Genomic DNA, 26,785 nt, shown 5'->3' with positions numbered 1-26,785 from the left:
AGTGGTGGTGAGCTCAACCAGGGAAGGATCCCACCCAGGGAAAGCAACCCCACAGCGGACGGGCTGGGACAGGCCGAAGACAATGAAGGAGTCATTTCTCTGTCCACCAGCCCTGACCCATCTCTCTTAAAACTCCAAGTAGGCTGGAGGTACCTTGAGCCATACAGACCTGGTGCTGGTGTTTGCTGGCAGGGCAGCAGAGGCGGGTGCTGAACGGCAGCAGCAGACTCCTGAGGTCTCCTAGGATCTTCTCAGCATGACCAAAAGAAACTCCCCTTGCTCTGTAAGCCCACAAAATAAGTCTGGCTGGGAGAAGTCCCCGGACATAGCCTCAGATGGATTTCTGTTCCACTTCAGGCAGGCAATAGTGTACCAATATTTTGGTACAGCCTTTTATTTTAACCACGGGTAAGTCTCATAGGACATCCCTGTCCCATCCATCTTAGAACGTTCTGCTTCCTCTTGGGAAGACCAGCCTCCAAGTCACTCCAGACCTCCTCCCTGAGCCTCAGAAGCAACAACCACATAGAGGAGATTTAGGAGATTTGAGGGAGAAGGCAAAAAGACTCACTAAGAGGAATTCTTTACGTAAAGAAGCTGATGGCCTAAAATAAAAGTCAGAGCAGTAGAAAGTGCTGAAGAAGCAGCACAGGCAAGAGGTTAAAAATCCTTGGGAAGGTACTACTAAAATGATATATTGCAGGTTACAGAGAATTATGGGACTGAATAGGGAGGGGAAAGCTCCTGTAGCTCCCATGGGGCTCTGCCTACACGAGTGACCCTGATGAGAGCACTCATTTTTCACAAGGTGGCCTGGCCCTGGGACCCGTAGGCAGGCACAGGCACCCACCCCGCGCCCAGCTACCAGCCAGGGTGATCAAAGGCTTTGAGCTAAACACGAAGGGGCAGCCTGTTCCTTGGAGCCATTCCCAAAATAACCCCATAGGCATCAGAGAGAAGAACACTTAGAGCCCTGCCTGGCCACGTGTCTAAAAATCTCCAAAAATAGCTCCCGCTTCCCCTTTGAAAAACTGCGGTTCCCAATGCCTCACAGGAACTCTGCTTCTGCTCAGAGAAGCCACAAAATAAGCGAGCAGCCCAGAAATTGATCCATGAGCACATCTGGTGCAGCCGAGATCGGCCTTACGGAGAAGGAAAAAGACAGATTTTCAACAGCATGTGTCAAATCCAGGGACCTTTATTTCTCTGGAATGGAAAGAATTTGCCAGCCTGGACGAAAAATTGCAGGCGGCGATTGTACATTCTTTCAAATAAAAAAAGAACACACACACAAGAGTTTGGCTCCATAAATTTCTGTCGTAAGAAACAACTGTGAATTGTACACCAAGCTTTTTACAAAGCATCAATGTTAGGATGGTTTACCGTGCTCTATCACATTCTCGGCCATTTATACAGAATACGCCATACCAAATGCTACATCAGCTTAAGACATTTTTAAAAATTAGTATTAAAAAGATACAAAGGCATGTTGGCTTTCATTTGGGTTTTTTATTAAGACACGGGAGTTTTCTTGGTTTGTTTTCCTACGGAAGTCACTAAAAAAATATAATAACTTAATTCATAAGGACAAGATTGGTTAAAAATCCAGCCTTGCTTGCTTGGCAGCCTTCTGAGCTCGTACCTCTGTTGCTTCCATTAGTCTAACAGCACCGCAGGCTGCAGATGTGTCCTGCGGGGTCTCAGCCTGAATCCAGATCTGGCCATGCTCTCAGTTACCGTTTTTATTCAGAGTGTTCACCACGGCCAGGAAATATTCCTGGCCAAACGCTAAAAGCGATCTTCAGCCAAACAGGGGATTTCAATCTGGGCCAATTTCACATGGATTTAGCCCTTTGTCTTTCGCCTCTTTGTACATCCTTTGGAAGTCTTTAAATCGAGGGGCACAGCCTAACCTGGCTTCCCCAAAGTGCATGCGTCCTGTGAAGAGGAAGTCTCCATCTCCTGGTCTCACCCCACACTCCAGCAGGGTCTTTATTTGTCCTCGCCAGTTCCCACTCTCCCCTGTGAGCTGAAAGACTTTGCTCTTCTGCCTGTACAGTTTGTTGACGCCGACGTGAATTATTGATTCTTGCTCTTCTGCCTCGTTCGTTACATCTCGAATGGAGCCTCTGATCACTGGGAACATAAAAAGGACATGAGAAAGGGTTTCCCAAAGCCCCCTCTGGAAGGACAGGGTCCAACCTCAGCCCCCTGTACCCAGGCAGCTCGAGGGGAAGTGATTTCACTACAGCAGCCCTGGTTTTGGTCCCTTGTTATTTTTAGAACTGAGTTTATATTAGTAACCTCCAGCACATATTTGTGTTTGTTACAGTTTATATTCGTAACCTGCCCAGAAAGGGTACCCACATATTAAATTTAAACACAAAAATTATTACATCAGAAAAATAGCATCAAACCCAGCAAAGAGTCATAACAACAAGATTCATGCTTAGGGCTCTCTGACAACGTACTTTCTGTTCTGCAGCCATCACAGATACCAGCTAGTATTAATTTCCCCTTTTAAAAGGGAAGCACAGAAAATTATTGAAACTTTTGGTCTTTCGTCAGCAGCCCATTTTAGGGCAGCAAGTAGATGTACCCAAGAAGTCTTTGAACTTCTACTTCCACCGTGGTTGCAGGGTCATTCTCTGTCCACACCAGGGAAGTGCCAGCTTTTTTTAGGTTCTTCACACCATGTCCTCCTCCCTCTCCCATGCACACAGCCCCTTAGGACAGCATTTAGTGCTGGTGGGAGTTGTCAGGCACGAGTAGGTTTCTGTTGCTGTTTGTGGAGGTTTGGTGACAGATGCCACCATCAAGAGAGACAGCAAAGGGAGGGGGAAAGCAACAACTCACCAAAATCACTAGTGCAGACAGCCAAGAGGACTTCTGTATCACTGCATGGTCGGCAGGGAGCTGGAGAGAAAGGGGCAGAGTTAGCACAGGACCAGAAGAGAGGCAATAAATAGCCGGTTTTAAATCAACCAGAATCTCATTGGGGGGAGCAAGTGGTCCAAAGACCTGACAGGCATCAATAATGCTACAAGAAATGCTGGCTAACCCTAGCCCCATGAGATTTTTGTAATTAAGCTGGAATATGGATCTCTTTAACGCTCCTGCTGGGATATATTATCTAGCAAACACCCCACACGCTCACTGCTCTTATGCACAATATGTTTTGATACTGGGTGCATTTGCAGAGTGATCTGCTGTAAATTCAAAGCTCTTGAAAACGCTTTGAAGATCATGTGCCTTTTACAGGCTGATGGCAAAGCTTCTTTTTTACAATTTCTATCAAGCGTTGTTGGGCTATTTCACAAGCCACTTACTCTATCACCACATCAAAGATCCAGGAGGTTACAGAGAGGGGGAGGCAAAGAGAGGAGAAAAAAAAAGTGCATGTGTTGGAGGGCGTCAAGGCAAAGCGGAAACTCAAGCCTGTATCTGGTAGAGCTCAAGCAGTACAAAGACCATTTCCTGTACTGCTGGAAACATTTGGATATCTGCACTAATCTAATCAATGCAAGAATGTGGCTCCTCTTTGTACTCAGCCAGCTATTTCTGAGGAGAAGGTACTGTAGTTGCAGTACAGATGTTTCTATAATACCCCATTGAGTTCAGGAATTTGCTTACTATCAGGGTCTGCCCTGCCTAGGGATGCTAATTAAGTCTGTCCACTGGAGGCTCAGGGATCAGAGCCCACGTCTTTCACTTGATGTCATCTCAAAGCCTCGCTTGCACATCAGTCAGAAAAATGAAAACCCATCGAGCTGTTCTGCCTGGATTAGCACATGAAGCTACACTGGAGCTACAGCTCATGTCATCACACTGTCCATGATCAAACCCGAAGCTGAAGTCACCCCCCTCCTCCCCACCCCCCCCAAAAAAATGCAGATTTTGAACCTCAACATCTGAAAACACTTAGTTACCGGATTCCCAAATTGTCACACCCTTCCTCTCACCCCCGCCTGCTTTCTGGAGAAGTTTATCCATTGCACTACGAAGTACTTTTAAGCTAGCCTAAACAATGCGGAGCCGGTGCCTCTGACGCTCAGCCATCAGCCCTCCTCTGTTAGTCAGCACAAGCCAGTCTTTAACGTAAGACAGGGCAAACCTCTTATTTTTTCCAAGGTCCCAGAAAGGCGGTGATCCAGAAAGAAGGATTATTGAACCAAATCCACCAGATTTGCTCCAGTCAGATGATTAATACACAGTGTAACACACTGTTTAATAGGATTAAAGAGGATGTAAAACGCAGATTTCTGGGCAGAGATATTTGAAGGAATAATTCAAAAAGGTTAAAAAGCTCTAAGAGAAGAGACTAGGAATAGGCAAAATACTTTTACTAAAGCATCTGGATCTTCCGGGCATTTTTATTTAGTCGAGTCTGAATGCCTCCACGGCCTTTAGAAACAAGTCACCCTTTACTGTCCTTCTTTCCCCCACAGCCCTACATACCATTTCATTTCTTTCTTGGAAAAGTTCAGAAAATGTTTAATATCCAGAAAAAAGCAGAAGCAGCCAAAGCCTGGACATAATTGAGTACTACAATAAAGTCAGTCTAAAGATATTTTAATTTTTAGACTCAAGAGATTTTGATTAGTGGCTAGACCAAACATCCAAGTTTCATCTAACAGAGAAAATTGTAACAGTCACACAACATCCTACCGCAGAGTCATTTCACTCATGGCACCTACCGAACCCATCCAGGGCCAACTCCCCTCTTCCCCAGTCTCCCTCTGCCCCAACCAGGACCTGGGTCAGATCCCCCAAATGGAGGTGACCTGCAAACCTGTGGGAATCCTACAGCATTTTCACACGGAGAGAAGTTCTGAAACAAAGCACAACTGATGGACATCCACAAAATCCACAGTTGGATTTTTGATGCCAGATTCCAGATATTTTGCTCTGCAAAGATCTAATAATAAAAAGGCATCCCAGCTTTTTTAAGTCTGAGTGAAAACAGTCTTGGTTTAGACCAGACATCTCTGTAGTTCGTCCAACCCCATCAGAAAATTGAAAAAACAAAATGACTAAGCCATTTTTGTTCTCAGAAGGAGTGCAACACAAGCAACTGCATTAAAGATGAAAAAGAAAATACTTTAAGTGGTTCCTTCAATTTAAATAGGCTGACATTGTAATATATCAAATGAACAAGCACACACATATACACGGAACCAAATCATTTTAATTGTGGACTCTAGGCAAAATCCTGCATCCTTTTTAAATGCAGGAGGAAATTAAAAGTGCTCAGTATTGCTCACACTAGATCATTACTTAAAACCTACTTCAGATCCATGCTGACTCACAGCAGTTTGGTGGCATGCAAGCTCATTTAACAACCATTTACCACCACCCATCGCTGCAATACCAGACATATGAAGAACAGAAATCCTCTTCTGTGGAACAGCTCCCACATCTGCATTCACAGAGTATCAAATACATCATGCAAGTGGCAAAAAATAGGTATGCAAGCACAGATGGAAAGCGAGTTGTGAAGGATTACTGCCGAGGTAAATGGACCATTAAAAAGCAAATAACATTCACCCACTACAACCAAAGCTTCATTCCTATACAGTCTCACAAAAGAAACAAAGTCCTAAGAAGGAGGGAATGCCTATGCTTTCTTTTGAATTACAGCCATAAAGGAATCCGTGTGTTTATGCCGCAGTTTAGTTATTTGGGGTGCACTTCGGGACTAATTCACTCCAGATTGGGTGGCAGGTGTTTTTCTCCATCAGCAGATCAAAACAGCGTGCACACTTTCAAGCTAAAAGAGGAAGCATTCTTATTTATATGAAAACCAAAAATAAAAAAAGAAATCACACATGCACAGAGGGCGAAGATGTTCATTTTCTAAGGAAACAGGCTCAGTTGCTAAACAAGAGACTGTGTTTGCTGGATGACCAACTCCCTGGGGACGTCTCGAGGGCTGCCCAGGTTCTCGTGTCCAAAAGCAAGTCTCCAAACTTGCAGCAGCAACAACAACATCAACATCAGCTGCCCTAATTCCTTTAAACTCGATAAGCCGAAGAGTCTTAATTCATACAGCAGCAGGGGAAGAGGGAAAAAAAAAAAGAGAAAAGCAACATTTTATTGAAGCCCCCTAAAGTCCAGATGCCTATAACTCAACCACACCGCTTGTGGCATAAAGCCTGCATTGTGCACGTCGGCTGCCGACTCTCCTGGGAATGCCTTTGATGGATTTTGACAGTATCCTGACCTGAAGTAACCTGAGGCAGCCCTCTCCCTCCACCCCGCCGTCCAGCGCCTCCAAAAGCCTCTCTATTCACCTCCCCGCAGAGGGAGATGTAATTACATCATTCCTCACAAGCCAGCAGTCATGTCCCAGCTGCTTTGAGCGATTTGCCCTCTGAACCTGATGTTACCGAGGAGGACGTGGCGATGCTAACAATAGACTGCACTTGTTGGCCAACAGCTCTGTCGAACACGGTGCTGGTCCTCTCCGCAGGGAGGCAGAAATGCTCAGGAAGAGAGGGGGACGTGCACTGAGGAGGTGCCCCGAGCTCCAGAAGGCCCCCAACCCAGTCAGTGCCAAAGAGCTGTTTAGGGACAATCTCCTGCTATGGTTGGGGATGGATTTAAGGGCACATTTAGTGCTGCAAGGTAGCACAAGTCTCCCCACCACCTCGTGAGCTGCGGGTAGGTGTTGGCGTCCTCTCAGGGCACACACATGCATCTCCAGCCCTTCCTCCCTTGGTCTGGGGCACTTGCGTGCAACCCCTCTATGCTGTGAAAGCATAAGATGGGGTTATCTGAAGGGCCATCGTTGTGGTTTAGGAAAACAGCTCCCTGCAGGACACATTCAAAGTGGTCTGTGCGGGCCCTGGCTGTAGATATCACAGCACCCACAAGAACAGGCCTGGTCTTCCTTCCAGCAAGTGTCGTATCCTTTGTTTCAACAGCCCCCCAAGGCTCTGACCGACCTTACCTTACTCCGAAACCAGCTTCTAACCAACAAATAATAAAACTCAGTCTGTCTTGCATGTTCTCAGCGTGCTCCCCAACCCCACAGCTATCAAAAAGCCTGGAACAACTGGGCTGCAGGCCCTCACGCACCGTCCCAAACCTCCGTTTACTGAGCTCACACAGCCTTCCCCATCCGCACCATGGCTCCGGGTAGCTGAATAACATCGCCGCCCTGACAGCGCGCACAGGAAGAGAGACACCCTTTAAGCAGAAGTGAAAACATTTAACACAAAGTAATTGCAGAAAACCGCTTTACCGAGGAATACCCTCTGGTTTTATTAAGCAGCCTGTACACGCGTGCGGTGCGGTAGAGGTGCAGATCATGGGGGAGGGAAGCACACGGCTGGTTTCTCTGTGCTCCCACTTTCCTTGGCGTACGTCGCCCACACATTCGTATCTCTGAATAACCCTTTGAAGAGCAATCAGACATTTTTAAGTACCTAAAGCTACAGGGGAGATCCAAACAGGGTTGGAGCATTTTCTGTCAGCCCTAGGTGTGAACTGATGATTAAAACAGGCGGCTCTTCCTCTTGGTGCCAGGCTCAGCAGAAGCCATTCAAAGGGGCCTTGTCGCAGGCCAGGCTGATTTACCCCACGCCAGCCGGTGCTGCAGGACCTCAGTGTGGGGCCACAGGAGACCTCGGTCTCCAGGATGAAAGCTCTCAGTCTGACATCAGCACTGGTTCGTATGGAACAAAAAAACACCCACCCACACCCTTTAAATTCTCGCTGGCAGCTCTGTAATTACAACCATACTGGAAAAGGGCATCGTAGGATGAGTCTCCTTCCTGGAAAGACGGAGTGCAGGCTTCCGGGAGCACATTATAAAAATACAGATGCGGTTTCTCCAATGATGGTGCATTTCTCAGTCATTTTTCTGAGTCCTTAGCAGAAACGACTACGGTGCAACTGATCACAGGCTCAGTGATTTAGCTTGGGCACAAGGATTTAAGGGCAAACATCGTACGAGCGCAAAAAAAAAAAATTTCCCCTGATCCTGCTTTCACAAATTAATAAGCTGAATAAATCCTTTTAATTCTTACCTAGGCTTCCTTTTTGAAGGGGCATCACTTCTGCCATGAAATCAGCCTCTCACAGCTCATATCTGAAACTAAAATACCTGCTGCTTTGCAGCAGAGGTAGACAAGAATTTAACAACTCTCTGGTTTACCAGGCTCTGACTAATCATCTCCTTTCTAAATATACCTTCAACTTTCCTCACCCCTCAGAAAGCTCTTCCTGAGTAAGCCAAAATAACACTGAGCCTCAAAACACTCACTACCCCCACACTGAAACACCACCTAGAACTATATCAATACATCTGTAGCCCAATACATCTTAAATTTAAAATGAAGATATTAGCCAGGAACTCAAGCCAACAGAGCACACCTGCTTTTAACAAAATACCTGCAGCCACACAGATGGGGAAAACGTGGCCGGACGACACAGAGCATCTTCCCAGCTGGGCTGGAAGTTACTGACACCCAGTCACAACACACAGAGGAGCTCTCTCATCACTCCTTTGTTTTACAGGGCTTTCCTGTCTTTGGACGGATAGGATTACATGGCTTTCTGCAAGCACTGCACTTTTCCTAGCGTGTCAGTAGGAAAACGCCAAACCAGGGAGCAAATCTGACAGTTGGACCCACGCTGTTCCCAGCCCCTTGGCTTGATGATACTTTGCACACAGGGTCCAGAGGAATTGTACTTCTAAGACCAGTAGAAAGTCAATGCTATGGATCAGGTACTGAGGCAGCTTAGTGCTCCTCTGAAGGCAGGATTCATCCCTGCATTTGCTGGGAAGTTAACCTGAGCCCCCGTACTGAGCAGAAAAGGAAGCTCAGAACAACAGTCATGAGCAAAGATAAAAAACTCCAAGTCTCCCTTCTTCTACAGCCACAACTCAGCCGCTATTTGGTACAGGACAAGACAGTGATTTAACAGCTGGACCAAAACAAGGATGCTGCGGCACTGCAGATTTTCTCCTGACTTCTTTACCTGAAGTAGGGATATTGGTGATTTTACATTTTTGGAAAAGAAAGCACCTACTCTACTAGCTCCTTGTCCTAGCTCTTTTCTAACATTCAGTCCAACTTGCACGTATATACAAGTTTCCAGAAGTAACTTGTAAAATAGAGACCATGACCGAGTACTATTTAAACCTGCAAATAAGTTTAATGAAATGCAGACTTTCGCATGCTGTGCCATGGATTGTGCCAAGAGAATTGAGTTAATACCACTTCCTTCCTGCATAGAAAGAATAAAAAAAGCATACTGTAAACCTCACCATTAGAGATGTGATGACCTTTGCATTCTGAGAAACGTTAAGACAAGAGGCCATAAACCAGAAATTTATCTTTTCACAGAAATGTCTTCCAAGAGGGTATTAAAATCCTAAGCACCAAAGAAGACTATTTATGTAAACAGTTTGAGGAAGAGATTTGGTACTAGGCAAGCTCCTTTTGCTACAGCTTTCAAAATGAAACTTGGCTCAGCAGCAACAGAGCACGTAAGGGTCCTCTGGGGCTGCAGAGTCAATGCCTTTCTGCTGTTCCAAGATGCAGCACCCATTCTAACAAATGAGCTGAAAGGTCAGCTAGAAACACAAACAGCCATTTGTTTTTTGTTGTTGTTAAAAAAAAAAAAAAAGGAACAAAAAAATCACAGAGCAGTTTTTATTCAAGGATCATCAGACACCACTAAACTTGACCTCCAGGCACAAGTTGCATCAACCCAGGAGCAATTCTGCAAAGTGTTATACCTTCGAGACACTTCCTGCTGTCCCACCTCCTGTGGACTGCTTATTGCATGTCCCAAACACCTTCTCCCTGCCCTGCCTCCCCTCCTGCTGTATGTGACCATTGCTCGCCCTCCATCGCTGCCTCCCCTCTTGTCCCCAGGGCAGTGCTGGGCACCGGGCTCGACGCTGCTGCAGCAAATCTCGTGGCAGAGCCCCGCTGGGACAGGCAGCGATGCCACAGTAGCAAGGCCAGCGCCAGGCTCCTGCACTTACCCCTTGCATCACCAGTCCTAAAAAAACCCTCAGTTACAGTCAGGCCTGAAATGTATCCCATCCAAATAGCCCTACTGAGCAAACCAAATTTTCAGTTGAATTTCCACTGTTCAAAGTGCACCAGAGAAGAGAGCCCAGCAAACAAGAAGCTTCTCTGCAATTATGCTCACACACGTTCCTGGGCAAGCAGTATTTGCAATCATCTGCCATTTCTTTGCTTTCTCTCTCTTCCTGCAATTAAAGAGAAAAACAGACAGCAAGAAACTGCTAGGAATTTCTCCTGGTGCTTGTGCCCAAGACACCAATATAAAACCAATGCTAAGAAAAAAAGTTGATTTGTTTATCCCAGAGGAGATGCCTCTCTCCCTCCTCAAACCTAGCGCTGCTGCCCCAGCAGGGACAGGGGACTGGAGGCGCTGGACAGGCAGGGACAGTTGGGGCATGGGGAGCCAGCGGTGCCTCCGGGTGCCCAAGGGAAGGCTCCGGACTCCCCCTGCCCTGCAGGGGAGGAAGGGCTGGGCAGGACCTGGCTCCCCACCAGCACACGCAGCTGCAGCATCACACCTCCGCGCTGCCCCTGTGCTGCGCGGCAAATATTTCTCCTGACTCAAACCCAGCAGAGATTTATGGCGTGGCTCATCCACTCCTGAAATTCCCTCTGAAAATATGTTTTTCTTCTAAAGAAAATGTCATTCCGTGGCCTTGTAAAAGCACGCCCTAATGAGATCTAGGAAAACATAAAGCTATGAAGAAAGTTTTGATGTCTTGTTCGGTTTTGCCTCTGACAGACAGCTAGCAAAACACTCAGCCGAGATGGCATGCGACGCTTGCAGGGCAGAAGATGGAAAAGAAAGTGGTTTTCACTCCTATGTCCCAGGGAAGCTGTGTGGCCAGGCACATGGCATAGCCCAGGTGCCAGGGCCCCTGCCCAGGAGAGGCTGGAGCAGCACCTACAGCCCGGCAGGAGCCGACCCAGGAGCCTCCCCTCCCGACCTCCCCTCCTCTTCGGGCCATTAATGCCTCCCATGGAGCAGGGGAATAGAATTAAGTAACAAGTGCCTGGTTAAACTTAAACCCTGAGAGCGGAGTAATGACAGATCAAAGATGAAGTGATTCTTAAAAAAAAAAAAAAAAAAAAAAAGCACTTTTGCAAAGCACTTTTGCACTCACATCCACACAGGCCCTTCTTCCTGTTTCTAGAAATCAAATTCTTTTTGGTATGTGGGAGAGCTCTGAAGGAACAAGGCCAGTTTTCATTTTAAAACCACATTTATTTGATCAGCCTGTTCTTGAATAGGACTGTGCACAGGCTAAGTCTCATGCAGGCAACATCACTGTTCAGTTAACCCTAAAAGTTTCTTCAGGTTTTTCATTGGTAACAGGAAAAGCTTTAAGACAGATACACTTTTTTCTTTTTTTTTTTTTTTTAACCTTAACAGCATACATTTCTACATCATCATTGACCTGTCCTACAAAGGCTAGGACTTCTTCCTTTCCTTTTTTTGCCTTACATTTCTTCACTTCCACTTAGACCTAGACTATGGTGGTGTAAAGCTACCAACTGCTCTGCTGGGGCAGAGCCCATCCTGCACAAACAGAAACGATCCTGGGGATGGGTTAAGGCATCGGGAAGCTAAGCCAGGCTCCGTGTGCACATCCCAGCACTAAACCTCACTGCGAGGCTGCCGGCAGCACAGCATTGATGCAGAAGGCACGCGGGCAACTGCTCTTCTGCCCAGGTAGCACAAACCCACTGCAGAGCCCATGCCTACTGCAGGAGTCAGTGCCCAGACCCCATGTAGGGGTTGGGGTGGTGTAGGATACCCGAGGGGCCAGAAAGCCCACAAAACTATGTACACAAAAAATAATAATCGTTTTTCGTATTTGACTCATCAGCAGAAATTAATGCCGGATCAGAGCTGTGTGTCGTATGGCTGCGGCTTTTTTGACCCAGTATTAAGCCTCCCAAGGTCAGATTTAGAAAATCACAGCTTTAGGTCCAGGGTAGCTGCCAAGTATCCGTGCAATATTACAGTGTATATTTTCTGACTTCTGCGACAGATTAGAGCTAAAGAGATTTTCTGCCCTGCAAATCAAGCCCCTAACATAGGCACATTTTGACCTAAGTTCCTTATTCCTCCTGGAAGGGGGGAGATGAGGGGGTGAGGAATGCAGCCCCCCCATCCCCTCTATAACTACAGCCTCAGGAATTAGCAAACTAAACACTTTTGCCGAGCAAGCACAGACCGTTATTAAAGACTGCCAAGCAACTCCGCTGGACTGCAAATCTGTTTGTGGGGACTATCTCCTGCAGTACATAAAGGTCAGAGCAAAGCGCAGCCCCAGCTGCCCGGACAATTCACCTGACTGCTTATTGGTTTTGACTGCCCACTGAGTTGGGAAATAAGCTAACGGCATTCGTGGCCAGTCTAGCAAAAATAAGCTATTTTCTTACATGCTCTCCCCTGCAGCTGTGTATTTATCATTGCAGCTCCATTGTCACCTCGTCTGCCCACTGCAGAACGAGCTACTGTCCTGGCAACATCAAAGGACACGCGGGGCAACAGGAGACTGCTGTCAAACTCATTTGCTTGGGGAAAGGAGAGACTAAATTAGGGCACTCCTCCATTTTATTTATTTTTCATTTTATCTGTTGAAGACTTCTCGCTTCAATATTTTTGATCTTATTGAGACTCAGATGCCCAATATTGTCTCCCTTGCTCAATTTAAGACAATGTAAGTAGGGCATTTCTGCTACCCATGCATCAGAACTGCGCTTTAAAATTGTTTCGCACAGGAAGAAGCCCCCAAAGCCTTTGCTCTTTAACTCTCCTCCCAGTCAGACACTCACTGCGAATCTGGCCCCTTTAGGCACATGAATAATTAGAGCAGGTTTCTAGCTCCTCAAATTTAATCCCATTCCAGACTTTGTTACACAACAGCCACAGCGTGATCTATTCAGATGTGGACCCACGACACCCAGTTAAGCAACATCCCCTCGAAAATTAGTTTCTTAAAAAATGCTTTTTCAAAAATCCGATTTTCTCTTCCATTAGGAGTTACTTTGTTTTTGGTGGTATCATCGCTTACCATGGGAAAAGACATGATAGTTGCTAAAGAAAACCTGCCTGCAAAGAGGATAAGCACACAAAGAAGTATTCAGAAAATAACATATCTTAAAGCGGGAGTGTCAAAAGGGTCCCTTGCAAGCCAATAAATGAAGCTGGTGTATTCGGGGCAATGGCATTATAGGCTGCTTCCTGGTGAGTTGCTGCTGACCTCTTAGGAAAAATAAATAAAAAAATAAAAAAGCATAGAAGACAGCAGCAAACTTTCAGCTGTACCAGAAAGCGTCCCATGCGTGCATGCCACCCAACACTAGCTCAGCCTTAAACAGCAGATCCCACCACGCTGCTTTGCTGCTCGTTATGCATTTCACAAGCGAATCCTGGTGGGAGGAGTGCTGTTTAAATTCTGTTAAGTGCAAGTCAAACCACACCATGCTCACATTTTTATTTATTTTTTTTTCCATAACACAATTTATCCCCAAGAGGTGTGAGTTTTATGTAGTGCAGAAAACTGGGGGTGTGAAAAAAAGAGGTCAAGAAAACAAATTTTCAGAAGTCATGGGGACTACTGGAATGCTTTTGCCCCAAGCACACCACGGTGCTCCCAGCCCTGCCATGTAGCTCTGTGCCAGCACCTCGGATGGTCACAGTGACTCAAGAGTACCTGTGCTAAGCATAAAGGTCGCGGGGACTTTCAGTTTAAGTGTTCCAAGCGTCTTTTTCCATCACTTCTGCTTCTACTGCCAGTGATGAGCACACCAGGGGCCGAACCGCGATTTCCATGCCGCACGCACCTTGGCAGAGAGCAGGCATGCCAGCCACAGCTTCCTGTTAATTAGCCTCCCGTATGAAAAGCAAAACTGCTTCGACTTTAGCGAGAAGTGAAAAACACAGCAGTGCATCTGCTGCTTCAAATTACAAAGCTTAGCAGCGCATTCAGCCCACAAGAAGTAAAAGGAATTGGACGTTTGGGAGCAACCAGAGGAATGGGTGAGATTAGGAGCCTCCGAGCTGTGATGGCAACAGCTCTGGGAGAACACACCGAGATAAGGCAGATCGGTGCCACACCTCTGCCAAGCCCAAACTGTAGGAAAGGAAGGATCAGAAGTTAAGAAGGGTGCTTCAGAAAGCTATCTGTTAGGAGAAACACTGGCATAGCCCAAATATTTATGAGCTTTCTTAATTTCCAATCTGTTTTCTCAGGCCAGTGAATTAACAGCATACAGGAAATAGCTGAATACTGTTCTTAATTAGTTAACTGGATTTATCCAGTTTTGTGGTGTTTTTCAGCTACCCACTCGAGCACTGTACCTCCTATCTATTAATGTTCTCAGCCAGGTGCCCAGCATTAATAAAGAAAACATACAAAACAGTTACAAGAACCTGCACTAAGTGCATAGATGCCATCAAGATAAAGGGACATTTTTTGTTAAAGTTTGACTTCTTTACTACACAAAAGTGGGTGGGTAACGAAATTGCTTTCCATTTGCCTCCTGAGCTCCAACAATCAAATTACAGACATCCCTGGGAGCGTACAATGGGAAAAGCAAACTGTGCTTGCACAAAGCTGCATCCAGAGCTTCAACACAGACTTCAGGTAACAAAAGAAAGGTCTTTTGAGTCCTCCACAATGCTTGGTCAAACCTGCAGATCCTCATTTCGGATTATTTGAGCAGAAGCTGAAGAACTGAAAACATAAATGACTCTCAAGGGACCTTCACACTTTTCACAGGAATTTAACCCATGCAGCCCCGGTGCAAGGCAGACCCAGACCAGGCACGCATGTGCTCTGCCACAGCCGAGTTCTGGTGGGTCATGGCCCTCAGAAAACTGCTAGAAACTACAGGGATGAAGGCCTCTTTTGGCAAGACCTACATCTCCTTGCCAGTATAAGAGAGACACGGGGTGTTTTATTCCAGCCCAAGCAGCAAAGATTAGAATCAACAGAAGTCAACAACCTAAACAAGTTCTGCAGCTTCTCGGATGGCCTCAGGCCAAAATGTCACCCTGCCTCAGTTCTTCACTTGGGCAAACACGAGGCTCCAGAGCCTACTGAAAGCATAAGCTGGAGTTAATGGACCATCAGCTTGCATGGGAATTATACAGGCGTCCAATCCAAAGCCTAATCTGAAATCAGAAGCATTTTCAGTCACCTATCTCTGGGTATCAAGGGGAGAACATACCCACCAAGGCACCTGAATTGTCAAGGTGACCCTCCTGTGGGAGCACTCGGTTACAGAAAACCAGCTCTGTAGCATCCTTGCCTTTGCTGCTGTTCCCAGGATGAGAAACTGCAAACTCCCTGCACCGTGAAATGCATTATTTCACTGGCTACCACTGTACTAAAAACTATCCTGTACCAAACTTCAGCAATCCAGATTAAAACACACTGGTGCACAGCAAGTATTTCCTACGGCTAGGGAAACCTTCAGAGAATGTGACGAGGCAAACTCACAGCCAGCAAAAGGGGTAAACCCCCCCAGATTTGGAAAATTGTAAGGGTGTGCTGTGTCATTCAACCTTCCCGAGAAAAGGGAAAGGCCTATTCAGAACCTATGTGTGTTTTCTACTAAATTATTTGCTAGGCTCTGATTAAGTGGGAAAGAATGACTGTAAACTAATAAAACTTGAGGTTTTCTAATTAAACCACAGGCACCCTGCCAAGCATTGCTGATTTGTTGATGCACCCTGCAATGTCAGGGCTACGAGGACACAACAGGTCATTAAAGTATTAAACAGATGACTTACACTCTTTAATCAGAGCTGGGGATGCCAGGTTAGGAAGAGAGAGTAAACTCAGGGGCAGAGTACAATAATTATCACCAGGAAACAAACACACCATTTGAGGAAAGTCGAGAGAAATCGTTGGTGATTGCTGGAGCAGTTATTGCTCAAGGAAAGGGCTGGAGCACCCCACACCTGGGGCTTTTACAGCAGGGCCCAGACGACAACGTGCCCTTCATACCCTCAGCTCTTCGCTAACCGAGGCCAGGAAGCGTGCGAGCTTCCTCTGCCCCGCTCTGCAGCAGCATCTTCACACCCACCTCCCACGCCACCGAGCCACCACAGACGGGTGGTCGGGCTCAATCCGCCACCAAAGCGCCCCAAGCCACTTGTGTGACCAAGTATGAAGTATTCTTGGATGCAAACACTGAGCCTCAAATCCAGTTTTCAGCTCCTTTAAGGTCAGCACTTGCCTCTGGCTCGAGCCTCCCCTCCGATGAAGAGGCCACCGGTGATTTCAGTCAGTCACTCGTAAACTTCCTCTCCAAACGAACGGCTCGGCAAAGGGCATTTATTCAGAGGTTTCACAGAAAAACTAGAAGCAGCTACAGAAGAAAGGAGGTCCATGAACTGCAGAGAGCCCCAAATATATTGCTCCATAGAAGCCTCACAAGGCAGCTATTTGGCAGTTTCCCCAGACATATAGATATTTATAGGAGAATAAAAGTGCTCATCTGACTGAGTAGTGGAAAGAGTCATGTATGGCATTTTCATCGTGTTTTCACCCCCCGCCGCCCCTCCCCAGAGCCCGGGGATCCAAAAAAAAGGGAAGAGAAATAATTTAAAATACAATAGAGATCCCTAGTTTACCCTGAAGGCTCTGCTGATGAACTATTAAAAAGCTTCTTCTGTCCAAACAAGACACTTGGAGCGTGAAGCAGATAGCCTACCACATTGTTTTATAAGACAGCACTGAAATTCAATCAGTGTCTGTTACAGCTGAAAATACAGCAGTCACAGAAAAAGTGATTTAATATGCCTATCAAAGGGGAAGGCTGTAATTGGATTCAGTCCTCACTTTGACTTCTGAAAGTCTCTGAAGAAAGCTCCCATCAGCTTCAGAAATCTCCAAGATTTTATGTGGAATGAGGAGCACTCAGTTCTAAAAACACTGCAGTTTGTGTCGAGTGGGGATAGCGAGCATGCCAGCAGCGAGTCCTCTTGATTTTAGCAAAACTCAAGAGAAACCGTATCTACGTGCAAATTAAAAACAGCAGTAATGAGCATTACTTCTCACATATTTTTACCTATATGCAAAAGAAATTTCAACTTTTCTTTGAAAAAAAGCGTCTAGGACTTTCCTTGGTAAGTTTAAGTGACTTGCTTATGGCTAGCCTGCCAGTGTCTCCATCCTTACAGCCAAAGAAAGAAGCACTGAATCTGGGAACATTCTCCAAATAACTGATTAAACAATGTATTTAATGTTTTCTGCAATGGAATTTTACTACATAGCTAGCATTCTGCACAGTATATTCATCTTTGCAGAAATGATCTTGCTGGGAAAACAGCTCTGCAGTTTTGCAGTTGCAGACACCCAACCTCTCTTGCAGCACTCGTACAACGTAGAGGCAGGGAAGTCTGTTTTAAATGCACAACCCTCGATGCTGCCCTGCAAGTTGCACACAGGGCAGGAGCAAAGAGGGCAACTTAAATATTTGAATATTTGTGTTTATGTTTTTTTGGTTTTAATGGCAAACACGCCATCTATCAGTTACTGGGGTTACTGCATTAGCCCTCAGCCAACTACTGTCTTGCTAAGTTACAAACCGTCTATCAGGGTCAAACTAAGATCTGTGTAAAACAAAGCCACATCTGAATCAGCGTGCCAACATCCAAATGCTAGCAGAGCGGCAAGTATGCACAAATATACAGCCGCATAAATGCAGGGTCCTGTTGTGGAAGGGAGCGAGGGGAGGAGGGAGAATGGGACTCGAGCTCTGCAATCATTTATCCCAAAAAAGGATGAGAGATGCGCTGCCTAGAAATACAGCTGCAGTCTAATTAGCCACACCACTGCGTATCAAGTAGCATCTCAGCCAAAGCACGGGGCATCCATGCCGCCGAAACTCAGCAGCCTACATACTGCTTTTGGGGCTGATTTTAGGCTGGGTTTTACCCTGGGCCAAGACATTGCAAGCATGCATTGCTGTGGGGCTGCCTTCACTCCACACCACTTCAAAAAGAGAAATCTGGCTGCCACCACAGCTCCCCACTGAGGACACCCAAACCTCGATGCCTTCCTAGTCCTTTGGGACAAACTGTCCTCAGCCTGTTGGTCCTCCAGCTGTACTGGAAATCTCCGCTCCTAGGTTTCAGGGTAAAAGTTAGGGGCAATTCTGCACGAAGGAGAAGCAGGGATCAGATACTGCCTATCTGAAAAGAATTTCCCATTCCCCCTGCCATCCGCCACAAATGCTAGTTACTCTTCTTTTTCAAACTGCCTAATTGATTAGCATAATTAGGTTACACCTAGAGCTTTTGTTCTCAAATAATATTTAGCTCATTATTTAGTATCAGACTTTTCAGGCTTGTAAACTCTTTCAATTTTTCCACACCCCCTTCCTACAAACTTTCCTGGTGTAACACTGCAGAACTTGCTCTACAGAATGGGTGAGAGAGAAGACACTGTGTTAAAGCATCACACAGTAATGCTCCAGAGAGTGTACCAGCCAGAGCTGAGGAAGGAACACACCATCTTCCTTGTGGTTTTTTTTTAAAAAAAAAAAAAAGCAATAATTAGGTCAGCAAGCAGCAGTAGTTGCAGAGGAAAAAAATCATGGAAAAGGAGTTCCTCCTTGTTTAAATGTTTGTTATTCAAAACATGCAGTGGGGTCTTAAAAACTGAGTAAAATAGTGGTTAGAAAACTGTTACAGCAAGGCTCGGAAGCCCAGTTCACACTGGAGTTCACTGCAGGGTAAAGCCAGTTCCTGTGATTCACCCCATGCCTGTAAGGGGAGAACCGTTCACAATGTAGCCCTTAACAAATCATTTGGAATTCAGCCTATGCTACCAGCTTCCAAAAAACAACAACAAGGAAAAAAAAAAAATCAATTCTTCCGCAATAGCCTGTTTATAAAACATGTCCTTAAAAGCACATGAAATTCAGACCCAACCACTTTCCCACTCACTCACTCCACCATCTGTTATGCATTCAATACAGTACGTGAAAATATGACCATTATCCCAGAACTCACCAGAAACTGTGTGCAAATCAGATGCAATCCCCTTGTTCATCAATTCGTACTGGAAGCCTGTAATCTTCCTGCTAATGTCCTGCTGAGGAGTGGCCTCAACAAACAGGCCCCCCTGATCATAGCCAAAGCAGTACACTTTACTGGGGCTGCGTTCTCCATCTCGGACCAAGAGTTTCAGTTCTCCAGTTTTTTCCAAATAAATATTTGCTCCTGCAGAGTCCTTGAAGGGCTTTATGCAAACAGTCAAGTGTTTGTACGAGGCAGGTGAAGTATTGGGTCGCAGATTGACTATGAGTGCTCCTGTGGGATACATCCACTCTATTGACCCTTCAGAACAGCGGAGGTAGACCTGTTCAACATCCTTCTTGTGAGACTCGTGAGTTAAGCCACTGAGGGAAGAAAGAAAGAGAAAGTTAGGCAAATGACGGAGCCAGTAAAGTGACTGTCATAACCTCAAACCTTCAAAGAGCCACATCAACAAACCCAGGAAATCTGCAGCAGGGTTGAGTATTAGCCCAGCCAGCAGCCGTCAGAAGCGTTCATCTCTTGCAAGGCTGCAAGCTTAATGTTATGGGACAATTTAAAATCATCTCCCAAAAGAAAAAGTCAAACCACTAGTAACTGACTTCAGAATTAAATAGGATATAAGCACATGATCAAACGCAATTAAATTACTAGAGCCTCAGTTACTGCCCATCAGCTGAGCTGTGGCAAATGACTTGGCTCATGCTAACTAAAACACGTACGCTTCAGCTCCCTTCCTGGTGGCTTAAACCAGCACGGTCTCAGCTTCACAGATCAGACTCCACCTTTCTCCAAGTACTTTGTTCCCCTTCCAAGTCTATATTCCCAATGGATCTGAAACTGGGAGGGATGCCAAGCTCACCCTGTGAACTGGAGCAAAGGGATGCTCTGGGTGCTACTGGTACACCCCCCAGCTGGGCAGCCCCAGTCTCCAAACTGGGAGGCTGGGAGGGGTGAGAAGACACTGACTTATGCTCCTTTTTTTCCTGTATGTGTGCCATGCTCCTCTTCTCCCCAGTACGAAGTTTAAACTTAGCCCGGCAGATCTACGTGGTGGGCTACGAGCAGACACAGCTCTGGGTGCTCAGCAAAGAAAGCGAGCACGTGGCCAGTTACGAGTGCTGGGACACCAGGCTACTGCTGCTCCTGAGTCCTTACCCAGCACCAGGACAAAAAATTAACACCCCAGCAGCCATTTTAAGTGCCAATGATCACAGAGATGGGACAGGAGAGCAACACAAGGATCCCAGGCCAGCTATCAGAGAGGAACACAGCCCACCAGGGCAGGGTGAGGAAAAATTGGCCTTTGCTTGCCCATGGCCTAAACTGAGGACAGCTCTGAACAACTCCTGCTGCATGTCGCTGCTGCTGGGCCAACCCCACAGGTTCTTTACCCAGAGTGACTTAAAGCACTAATATTCAGTACTTAAAGGGAGGCTCCATTACTTGGGGGCCTACAAGAAAGTTTCAAAGGGACTTTTTGTCAGAGTGTGGCAGTAAGACAAGGGGCAGTGGTTTTAAACCGAAAAAGGGTAGGTTTAGGTTAGACATCAGGAAGAATTTTGTTGCTATGAAAGTGATGAAGTACCAGGTTGCCCAGAGAAGCTGTGGTCGCCCCACCCCTGGCAGTGCCCAAGGCCAGGCGGGATGGGCCTTGAGCAGCCTGGGTTGCTGGGAGGTGTCCCTGCCCATGGCAGGGACTTGAAATTAGATGGGTTTTAAGGTCCCTTCCAACCCAATCTACTCTATGATGCCACATGCTGTAGACACTTCAGTTAAAAGAGAAAGTTGTGGGAAGCCTGGTTTATTGGTGAAGGTTTTGGGGCCATTACTCAAAAATCAGGGCCTTCAGTTCCAGTCCCTGAGCTGTCACAAACCTAGAATGTGAGCATAAGCAAATCATTTCACCACAAAGCCTCTTTCTCCTCCTACACTTTGCATACCCAGTTTCCAAATATAAACATCTATTCTGTGCCCATAGAGCACCACCCAACATGAGACCCTTCAACGCAGTTCCTTGGTCTGCTTTGCAGTACTCTGAAGAAGCTTCAGAATTCTCCCATTTACAGGCAGATGAAACAAGACAGGAGAAAAACGTAAAAAGGATTAAGTGACTTGTCTAAGGGTACACAGGAAATCCGTGGCAAAGAGAGAATGTATTTTAGCATAGTTCAAGCAATGACATCAAGCTCTGGTTTCTCAACAGAAACCTCCAAGTACATAGCTCCCCACCCCAAAGAGATATTCAGGTGCTGAACGGGGTTTAAATTCAAGTCAGCATTTAGAAAGTAACAAGAAGCCATGTGTAAAATAAGGGGGGAAAAAAACCACACACACAAGCCAACATATGGTTTGCATTTACTGTTGATGTGACTCATTGTGAGTGTCAGTGTGACCCACTTGATAGAGGTTACATGAGGAAGCTCAGGAAAAAAAGTCATATTTAATAATAATAGTGCCTGCAAACATGTGCTTTTGAATAATCTTGAAAGCCACATCAAGCACACAGATGAGGAGAAATGAGGGACGAGTTTTTGACCTCTAGTCTCTTGCCCTCAAATTCAGTAGTACTTGACATGTTCAGGAAACTTAACTTTCAATGGGATATTTCAAGTTGACTGTAAATCCACATCTGGTCCACAAAGTCAGTTTTCACTGCAGCATGAGCACGATGCCACTCAACAGAAAACACAGAAGTCTGCTCACTCACAAGCAGCAAATAAGTAAAGTGAAATAGCGTAAAGCTTATCCTGCAGCAAAGGGGCAAAAAAACAACCCTCACGCATCACTTGTTCCTACTCCAGACATCAAAACAAGCTGCATAGGTTTTGCAGACTTTCTACTGGGAACTTCCACTCCGAAGCCTTAGTGCTTAAACAGAAGGAAGATACCAGGGGCAAAACTCTGAACTAATGCAGTGAAACTGCTGTAGCAAGTGATCCTACCAAGAGTGAGGCAGTGAATTTCTGCCAGAGAAAAAAGCCTCAACATTAATTTTGTTCAAACATTCATGCTGTTCAAACAGCAACAAAAAACAGGGTGGACTCTGAAATTATCTTCTAAAAGCCAATTATATCCCACAGGCAAGAGTGATGCCATTAGACAGATGCATCAAGCACAAGTACCTGTACGCATTAAGCCTTATAATAAAGGATGACTCAAAAGTTAAGCAGATTTCAAAATACATGCTGGCGTTACTTAATAGCAACCACCATCATCCAGTAAAACCTGTCACTTTGCTTTCTGTCAAAATGACTTGTCACCACGTCGAGTTTGTTTAATGTCATATTTAGCTCTCGGTAGCCAGCCATAAGACACAGCGCGTCCACATAATAATGGAGGTCCAGAAGCCTTTTTTTTCCCCCCCAAGTTTGTTTGAGTTTTGTTTTTGTTTTCACTTATATAGCAAGGAGATAGGGCAGCAGCCTCATGGTTACGGCGATGGATGAGCCATCCATCACCTCCTTCAGACCTGTACAGTTTACTGGGACTTAAATCTACAAGTACGACTTCCTCATACCGATCCATGAGAACATCCTGAATCACTGCGTTTGTCTCTTCACTCTTTTCTCTTTCTGGTTTCAGCCCTGCCCTTGTGTCTGCCTTGGAAGATCTATTGGTGCAGTAAGCTGCGACACTGCAACTTGCAACAGGTGTTATTCAGAGGAAAAAAAGGATGACACAGGGAGGGAATATTTGCACCATCTAGTTTAGCCATTTATTTATTCCATTTTAGATGCTCTGAAGAATCCTTAAAGCACCCATGTCCTCCCAGTATCCCTCAGCAAACACAGGGAAGGAACTTTAGATCCTAATTTGGGGGATCTAATTAAGGATGACAATCTAGAGGACCATCAAGGCTTCCCCAGAGAATCCACTGGAGCAGAGGGCAAGACCGACGGATTCAGCCACATCAGAGCAGAATTCTTGCTCTTCCAGACTGTATCAAAAAGGCCAGACTTGCATATTCCCATGTCATCGGGGCAGTTTTGCCCACAGCATGGTGAAGTCACTGCAACACGAAAACCTGAAGTTGCAGTGAGAGTAATAACCAGATGCACACCACAGTGAAGTTTCTGCTTGCTTTTGGACAACGCTCTCCTGCAAGTTCTCTACCAAGCTATTTATTAAGATGCTGCTATGGCCTACTGAGTGTACTTAAATTGCAGGTGTCGCGTTGTGCATTGCATCAGACTCCCCTGGAAGCATGAGGGATATGGATAGGAATCCTAGCAACGCTCTTCACAGTACTCAGGGATATTAGCTGGTCAACTTCTCCACAAGCTAATGTGGAAAAAAAAAGTCACTTCCAATATATTCTACTTCTAAGAGCATTGCTTTTAATGCAGACATGTCTGTAAAGGTGAGAAAACACCTTCAGGTTTACTGTAGGAGATGACTAGACTCTCAATTCTGCCTGCACAATACAACCTAGAACTTTTCTATGGGAAGAAAGGTTTGATTTTGGCATTCAAGGTCATGTTTTTTTTCAAACAGTTAAGGTAAAAAATATCACATGACTTCAAAACATTATATTCCACATAATAAAAATCCTTTCTGACCCAAGTAGCTATTAGTATCCACACTGAAATACTTAATTAGACAGTATTTATTGGTACATCAAAGTACCTTTCTTTCCTTCTTAACTGCTAGTCCTGCAGGACAAAGCAGATGCTATTTAACACCCTTAGGACTGCCAGCACTTCTGAAGACACCTGTTTGCTACCAGTGAGGACAGAGCCAGCCTGGTTTACACCTCCCGAGACCCCTGTCCACCTGGGTGCCTGGACTGTGGCCACCAGTGGAAGCACCCAGCTGAACCAGACAAGCAGTGCGTGCAGGGAGGCAGCTCTTCCTCCTCCGTACATCGGCATGGAGCTGTCATCGTAGGTCCTGCTTGGCTCAACAGAGCAACAACAGGCAAGTGAGTCCAAGCTTGCGTCACCCGTTCGCCCCGAACTCAGTAACAGGAAATGATATTTCACTTTTTTTTTTTTTTCCAAGCATCACCCCCTTAGCTGATACACAAGGCTTTACTTATTCCAGCCCTGCTCAAGTGACATGGATGGTCACTGCTCGCTCTGCAAAAACAGTACAAAAATAAGAAACAGCCAGGACAGGAACAGAAGGGTTTGTCACTTTTTTTCTTTTTTAATGGTGCAGTAACCATGTGGTAAGGTCCAGGTACCTACATGCAGCTAGAGGGCTTAGGGGTGAAAGGAGGAACAGCTTTTGGGTGGGGGGGAAGGAAAGGGGGTTGGAAAAGTGAAATAATACAATTAGGAGTTTGCCAGAGAACGAATAGGTTTGGTCCATATCAAATGGACTCACCTTCAAGTGGATTCACTGGGATTAACTACGCTTCAATGGTCAAGAGACAAAACAAAAAAAAGTTCAGAAAAAGTAAACAGCAGGCATCAGCGTGTTTCAGACAGTAACAGCTAGGAAACTGTTCCGCTACGAGTCAGTCCAGCTGCTTCCCCACTCTGCACTCTCCCTGCTCCAACATACCTTACCAACACAAGCTGGCCAAGCCTTTAAGGAAACTGAGGTTTAAGCAGAACATCGGAGTCAACATTTTGGACTCCCCGAGCACTCATCTCCGAGCCGACGGAACGCCTGATCCCCCAACACCCGCTGAAAACTCCCAACAGCCCAGGAGGTCCCAGACCCAACCACAGACGCTAAACTTATTACGAGCAATTAAAGGCGAGATAATTCGCCAGATAAACACTCGAGGAGCGGAGAGGTTTCACCAAGCACCGCCAGCAGCCGGCAGGACGCACCGGGAGCGGGGCGGTGACACCGGGGGGCATCGGGGGACAGCGGAGGGGATCCGGGGGGGCGCCCCGCAGGTGCACCGGGTCCCGGGGGGAGCCGCACCGGGGCTGCCCCGAAGTGAAGCCGCTGCAGAAAGCGGAGCGGCCGGATCCTGCCCGAGGAAGATGGGCGCGGGGAGAAACTTCTCCTCGGTGGGCACGGCACCGCCCTCCTCCTCTTCCTCCTCCTCTTCTTCCTCCTCCTCCTCCTCGCCGCTGAGGCAGAGGGGGTCCAGCCCCCTCCGTCCCTGCAGCCCCCGCTGGCCGCCCGCCCCCCCGAGCCCCCTTTTGTTTTCGGCTTCCCTCCCGGGGGAAGAAGGGGAGGACCCGGTTTTCTCCCCTCAGAGCCCGGCGGGGGTCTCTCCTCACCTCCCCTTCCAGTTGCACAGGTCGCTGGAGTACTGCGCCTCGGCACCGCCGCCCAGCAGCAGCCGCAGCCCCAGGAGCAGCGGCAGGAGCCCGGCGGCCGGGGCGCCCCGCATGGTGCCCCCCGGCCCGGTGCGATCGCGGAGCTTCGGGCGCAGCCCCCGGGGGCTCTGCCTACATGGCGGGGCGAGCGCAGCAGAGCGCAGCGGCTACCCCATGCCCGGCTCCGCGCCGCTCCGCTCCGCCTCGGCTCTGAAGTTTGCCCCGGCTCGCTGCGGGCTCCCAGCTGAGGGGCGGGAGAGGCCCGGCCTCCCCGAGCCGGCTCCTCCTCCTCCTCCTCCTCCTCCTCCCTCCTTCCCCCGGCACTTGCTGCTCGAGCAAAACGCGGCGCCGGATCGGGAACCGCATCTGCCCCGTGGGCACGGCTCGGCTCGGCTCGGCTCAGCCCCGGGTGTGCTGCCCGGCAGAGGGAGGCCGCTGCCTCCCCAGGCCTCCCCGGGTCTCCCCGGGCCTCCCCGGGCCGTGCTGTGCCAGGTCCCCCGTGGCAGGTGCCGGGCTCTCCTCCTGCCCTGCCCCGGCCAGGGCTGTGGGGCTGTGGGGAAAGGCGATGCCCTTAGGGCCCGGTGGCTTCGAGGACCCCCTTGGGCCTGCACAGCCCCCGGGGTGCCCCTTGCCCACGGGTGCCAGCAGGGACACTCAGAGTGGGGACACAGCACTGGGACGGGTTGTCCAGAGGGGTTGTGGAGTCTTCCTCTCTGGAGAGTGTCCACAGAGGTTGTGGAGTCTCCTTCCTTGGAGATATTCAAAAGCCACCTGGATGCCATGTTGCACAATGTGCTCTAAGTGATCCTGCTTGGCAGGGTGGTTGGACTGGATCATCTCCAAGGCCCCTTCCAACCTGGCCCGTTCTGGGACAGATGTGGCACCGCACTGCTGCGGGGGGCTCGGCCCGCAGCGGGATCCCCACCAGGCCATGTTCCCTCAGTGGGTGCTGGCTGATAATTTTGCTGGAAGCTTCTTGTGTCTCCATTTAACAGGAAGCACTCAGGGCTCAATCGTTATGTGTAAACTCTCCAATGCTTAATGAGCACTCTGCTTACCCCCTTGCCTGGTTTAATATCCCTGTTTTATCCATAGTTGACTTTGGATACTTAAACTTTATGGCAGAGGCCCTTCCGCAAGAAACCAGAGGTAAAGAAACGCCTTTCCAGGATGTGTGAGGTCTGCAGGGCGGGAATCGGCCCCAAAACCAAACACCCCAGGCCAAGATAAACAGGGAAAAAAAAAAAAAAGTAGATGTGGGGATGGGGGGGAAGATCCCAGTGCACACAGACAGCGGTCTGGTGTGCCAGGCCCCGTGCATTCCTTTCGGAGAGGCAAGAAGGGGATCGAGATTGACATCATACATCCACAGATAGGAGAGGGGTTAAAATATTTCCAGATCACTGAGTTTCTTAGTCTCCCGTTGCTCTTTCAAGTGTCTGTCACGCAGCTTTGTTAAGGGTACTGCACGGCTTTTTCTAGGT

The 26,785-nt window shown here is 47.3% G+C and overlaps 1 protein-coding gene across 1 annotated transcript; it reads right to left on the bottom strand.

Moving 5' to 3' along the window:
• Positions 1-1,182: 1,182 nt before the first annotated feature.
• On the bottom strand, positions 1,183-25,554 carry METRNL (meteorin like, glial cell differentiation regulator). Its single transcript, XM_080560722.1, has 4 exons — positions 25,263-25,554; positions 19,051-19,439; positions 2,857-2,916; positions 1,183-2,136 (listed from the first exon to the last, which is right to left on the bottom strand). Exons 1-4 carry the CDS (start codon positions 25,373-25,375, stop codon positions 1,820-1,822), a joined length of 879 nt encoding a protein of 292 aa, XP_080416848.1. The 5' UTR covers positions 25,376-25,554; the 3' UTR covers positions 1,183-1,819.
• Between the last annotated feature and the right edge of the window lie 1,231 nt (positions 25,555-26,785).

The sequence above is a fragment of the Anser brachyrhynchus genome, assembly GCF_964034855.1.
Source record: "Anser brachyrhynchus genome assembly, chromosome: 18".
NCBI classification, from domain to species: Eukaryota; Metazoa; Chordata; class Aves; order Anseriformes; family Anatidae; genus Anser; species Anser brachyrhynchus.
This window is presented reverse-complemented; position numbering and strand designations above follow the sequence as displayed.

Coding starts and splice junctions, on each gene's coding strand:
- METRNL (XM_080560722.1), bottom strand. CDS start 25,375: ATGCGGGGCGCCCCGGCCGCCGGGCTCCTGCCGCTGCTCCTGGGGCTG. Junction 19,440..25,262: donor CTGTGCAACTGGAAGGGGAG/GTGAGGAGAGAC, acceptor TTCTTCCCTCAG/TGGCTTAACTCACGAGTCTC. Junction 2,137..2,856: donor TGTCTGCACTAGTGATTTTG/GTGAGTTGTTGC, acceptor TTATGTTCCCAG/TGATCAGAGGCTCCATTCGA.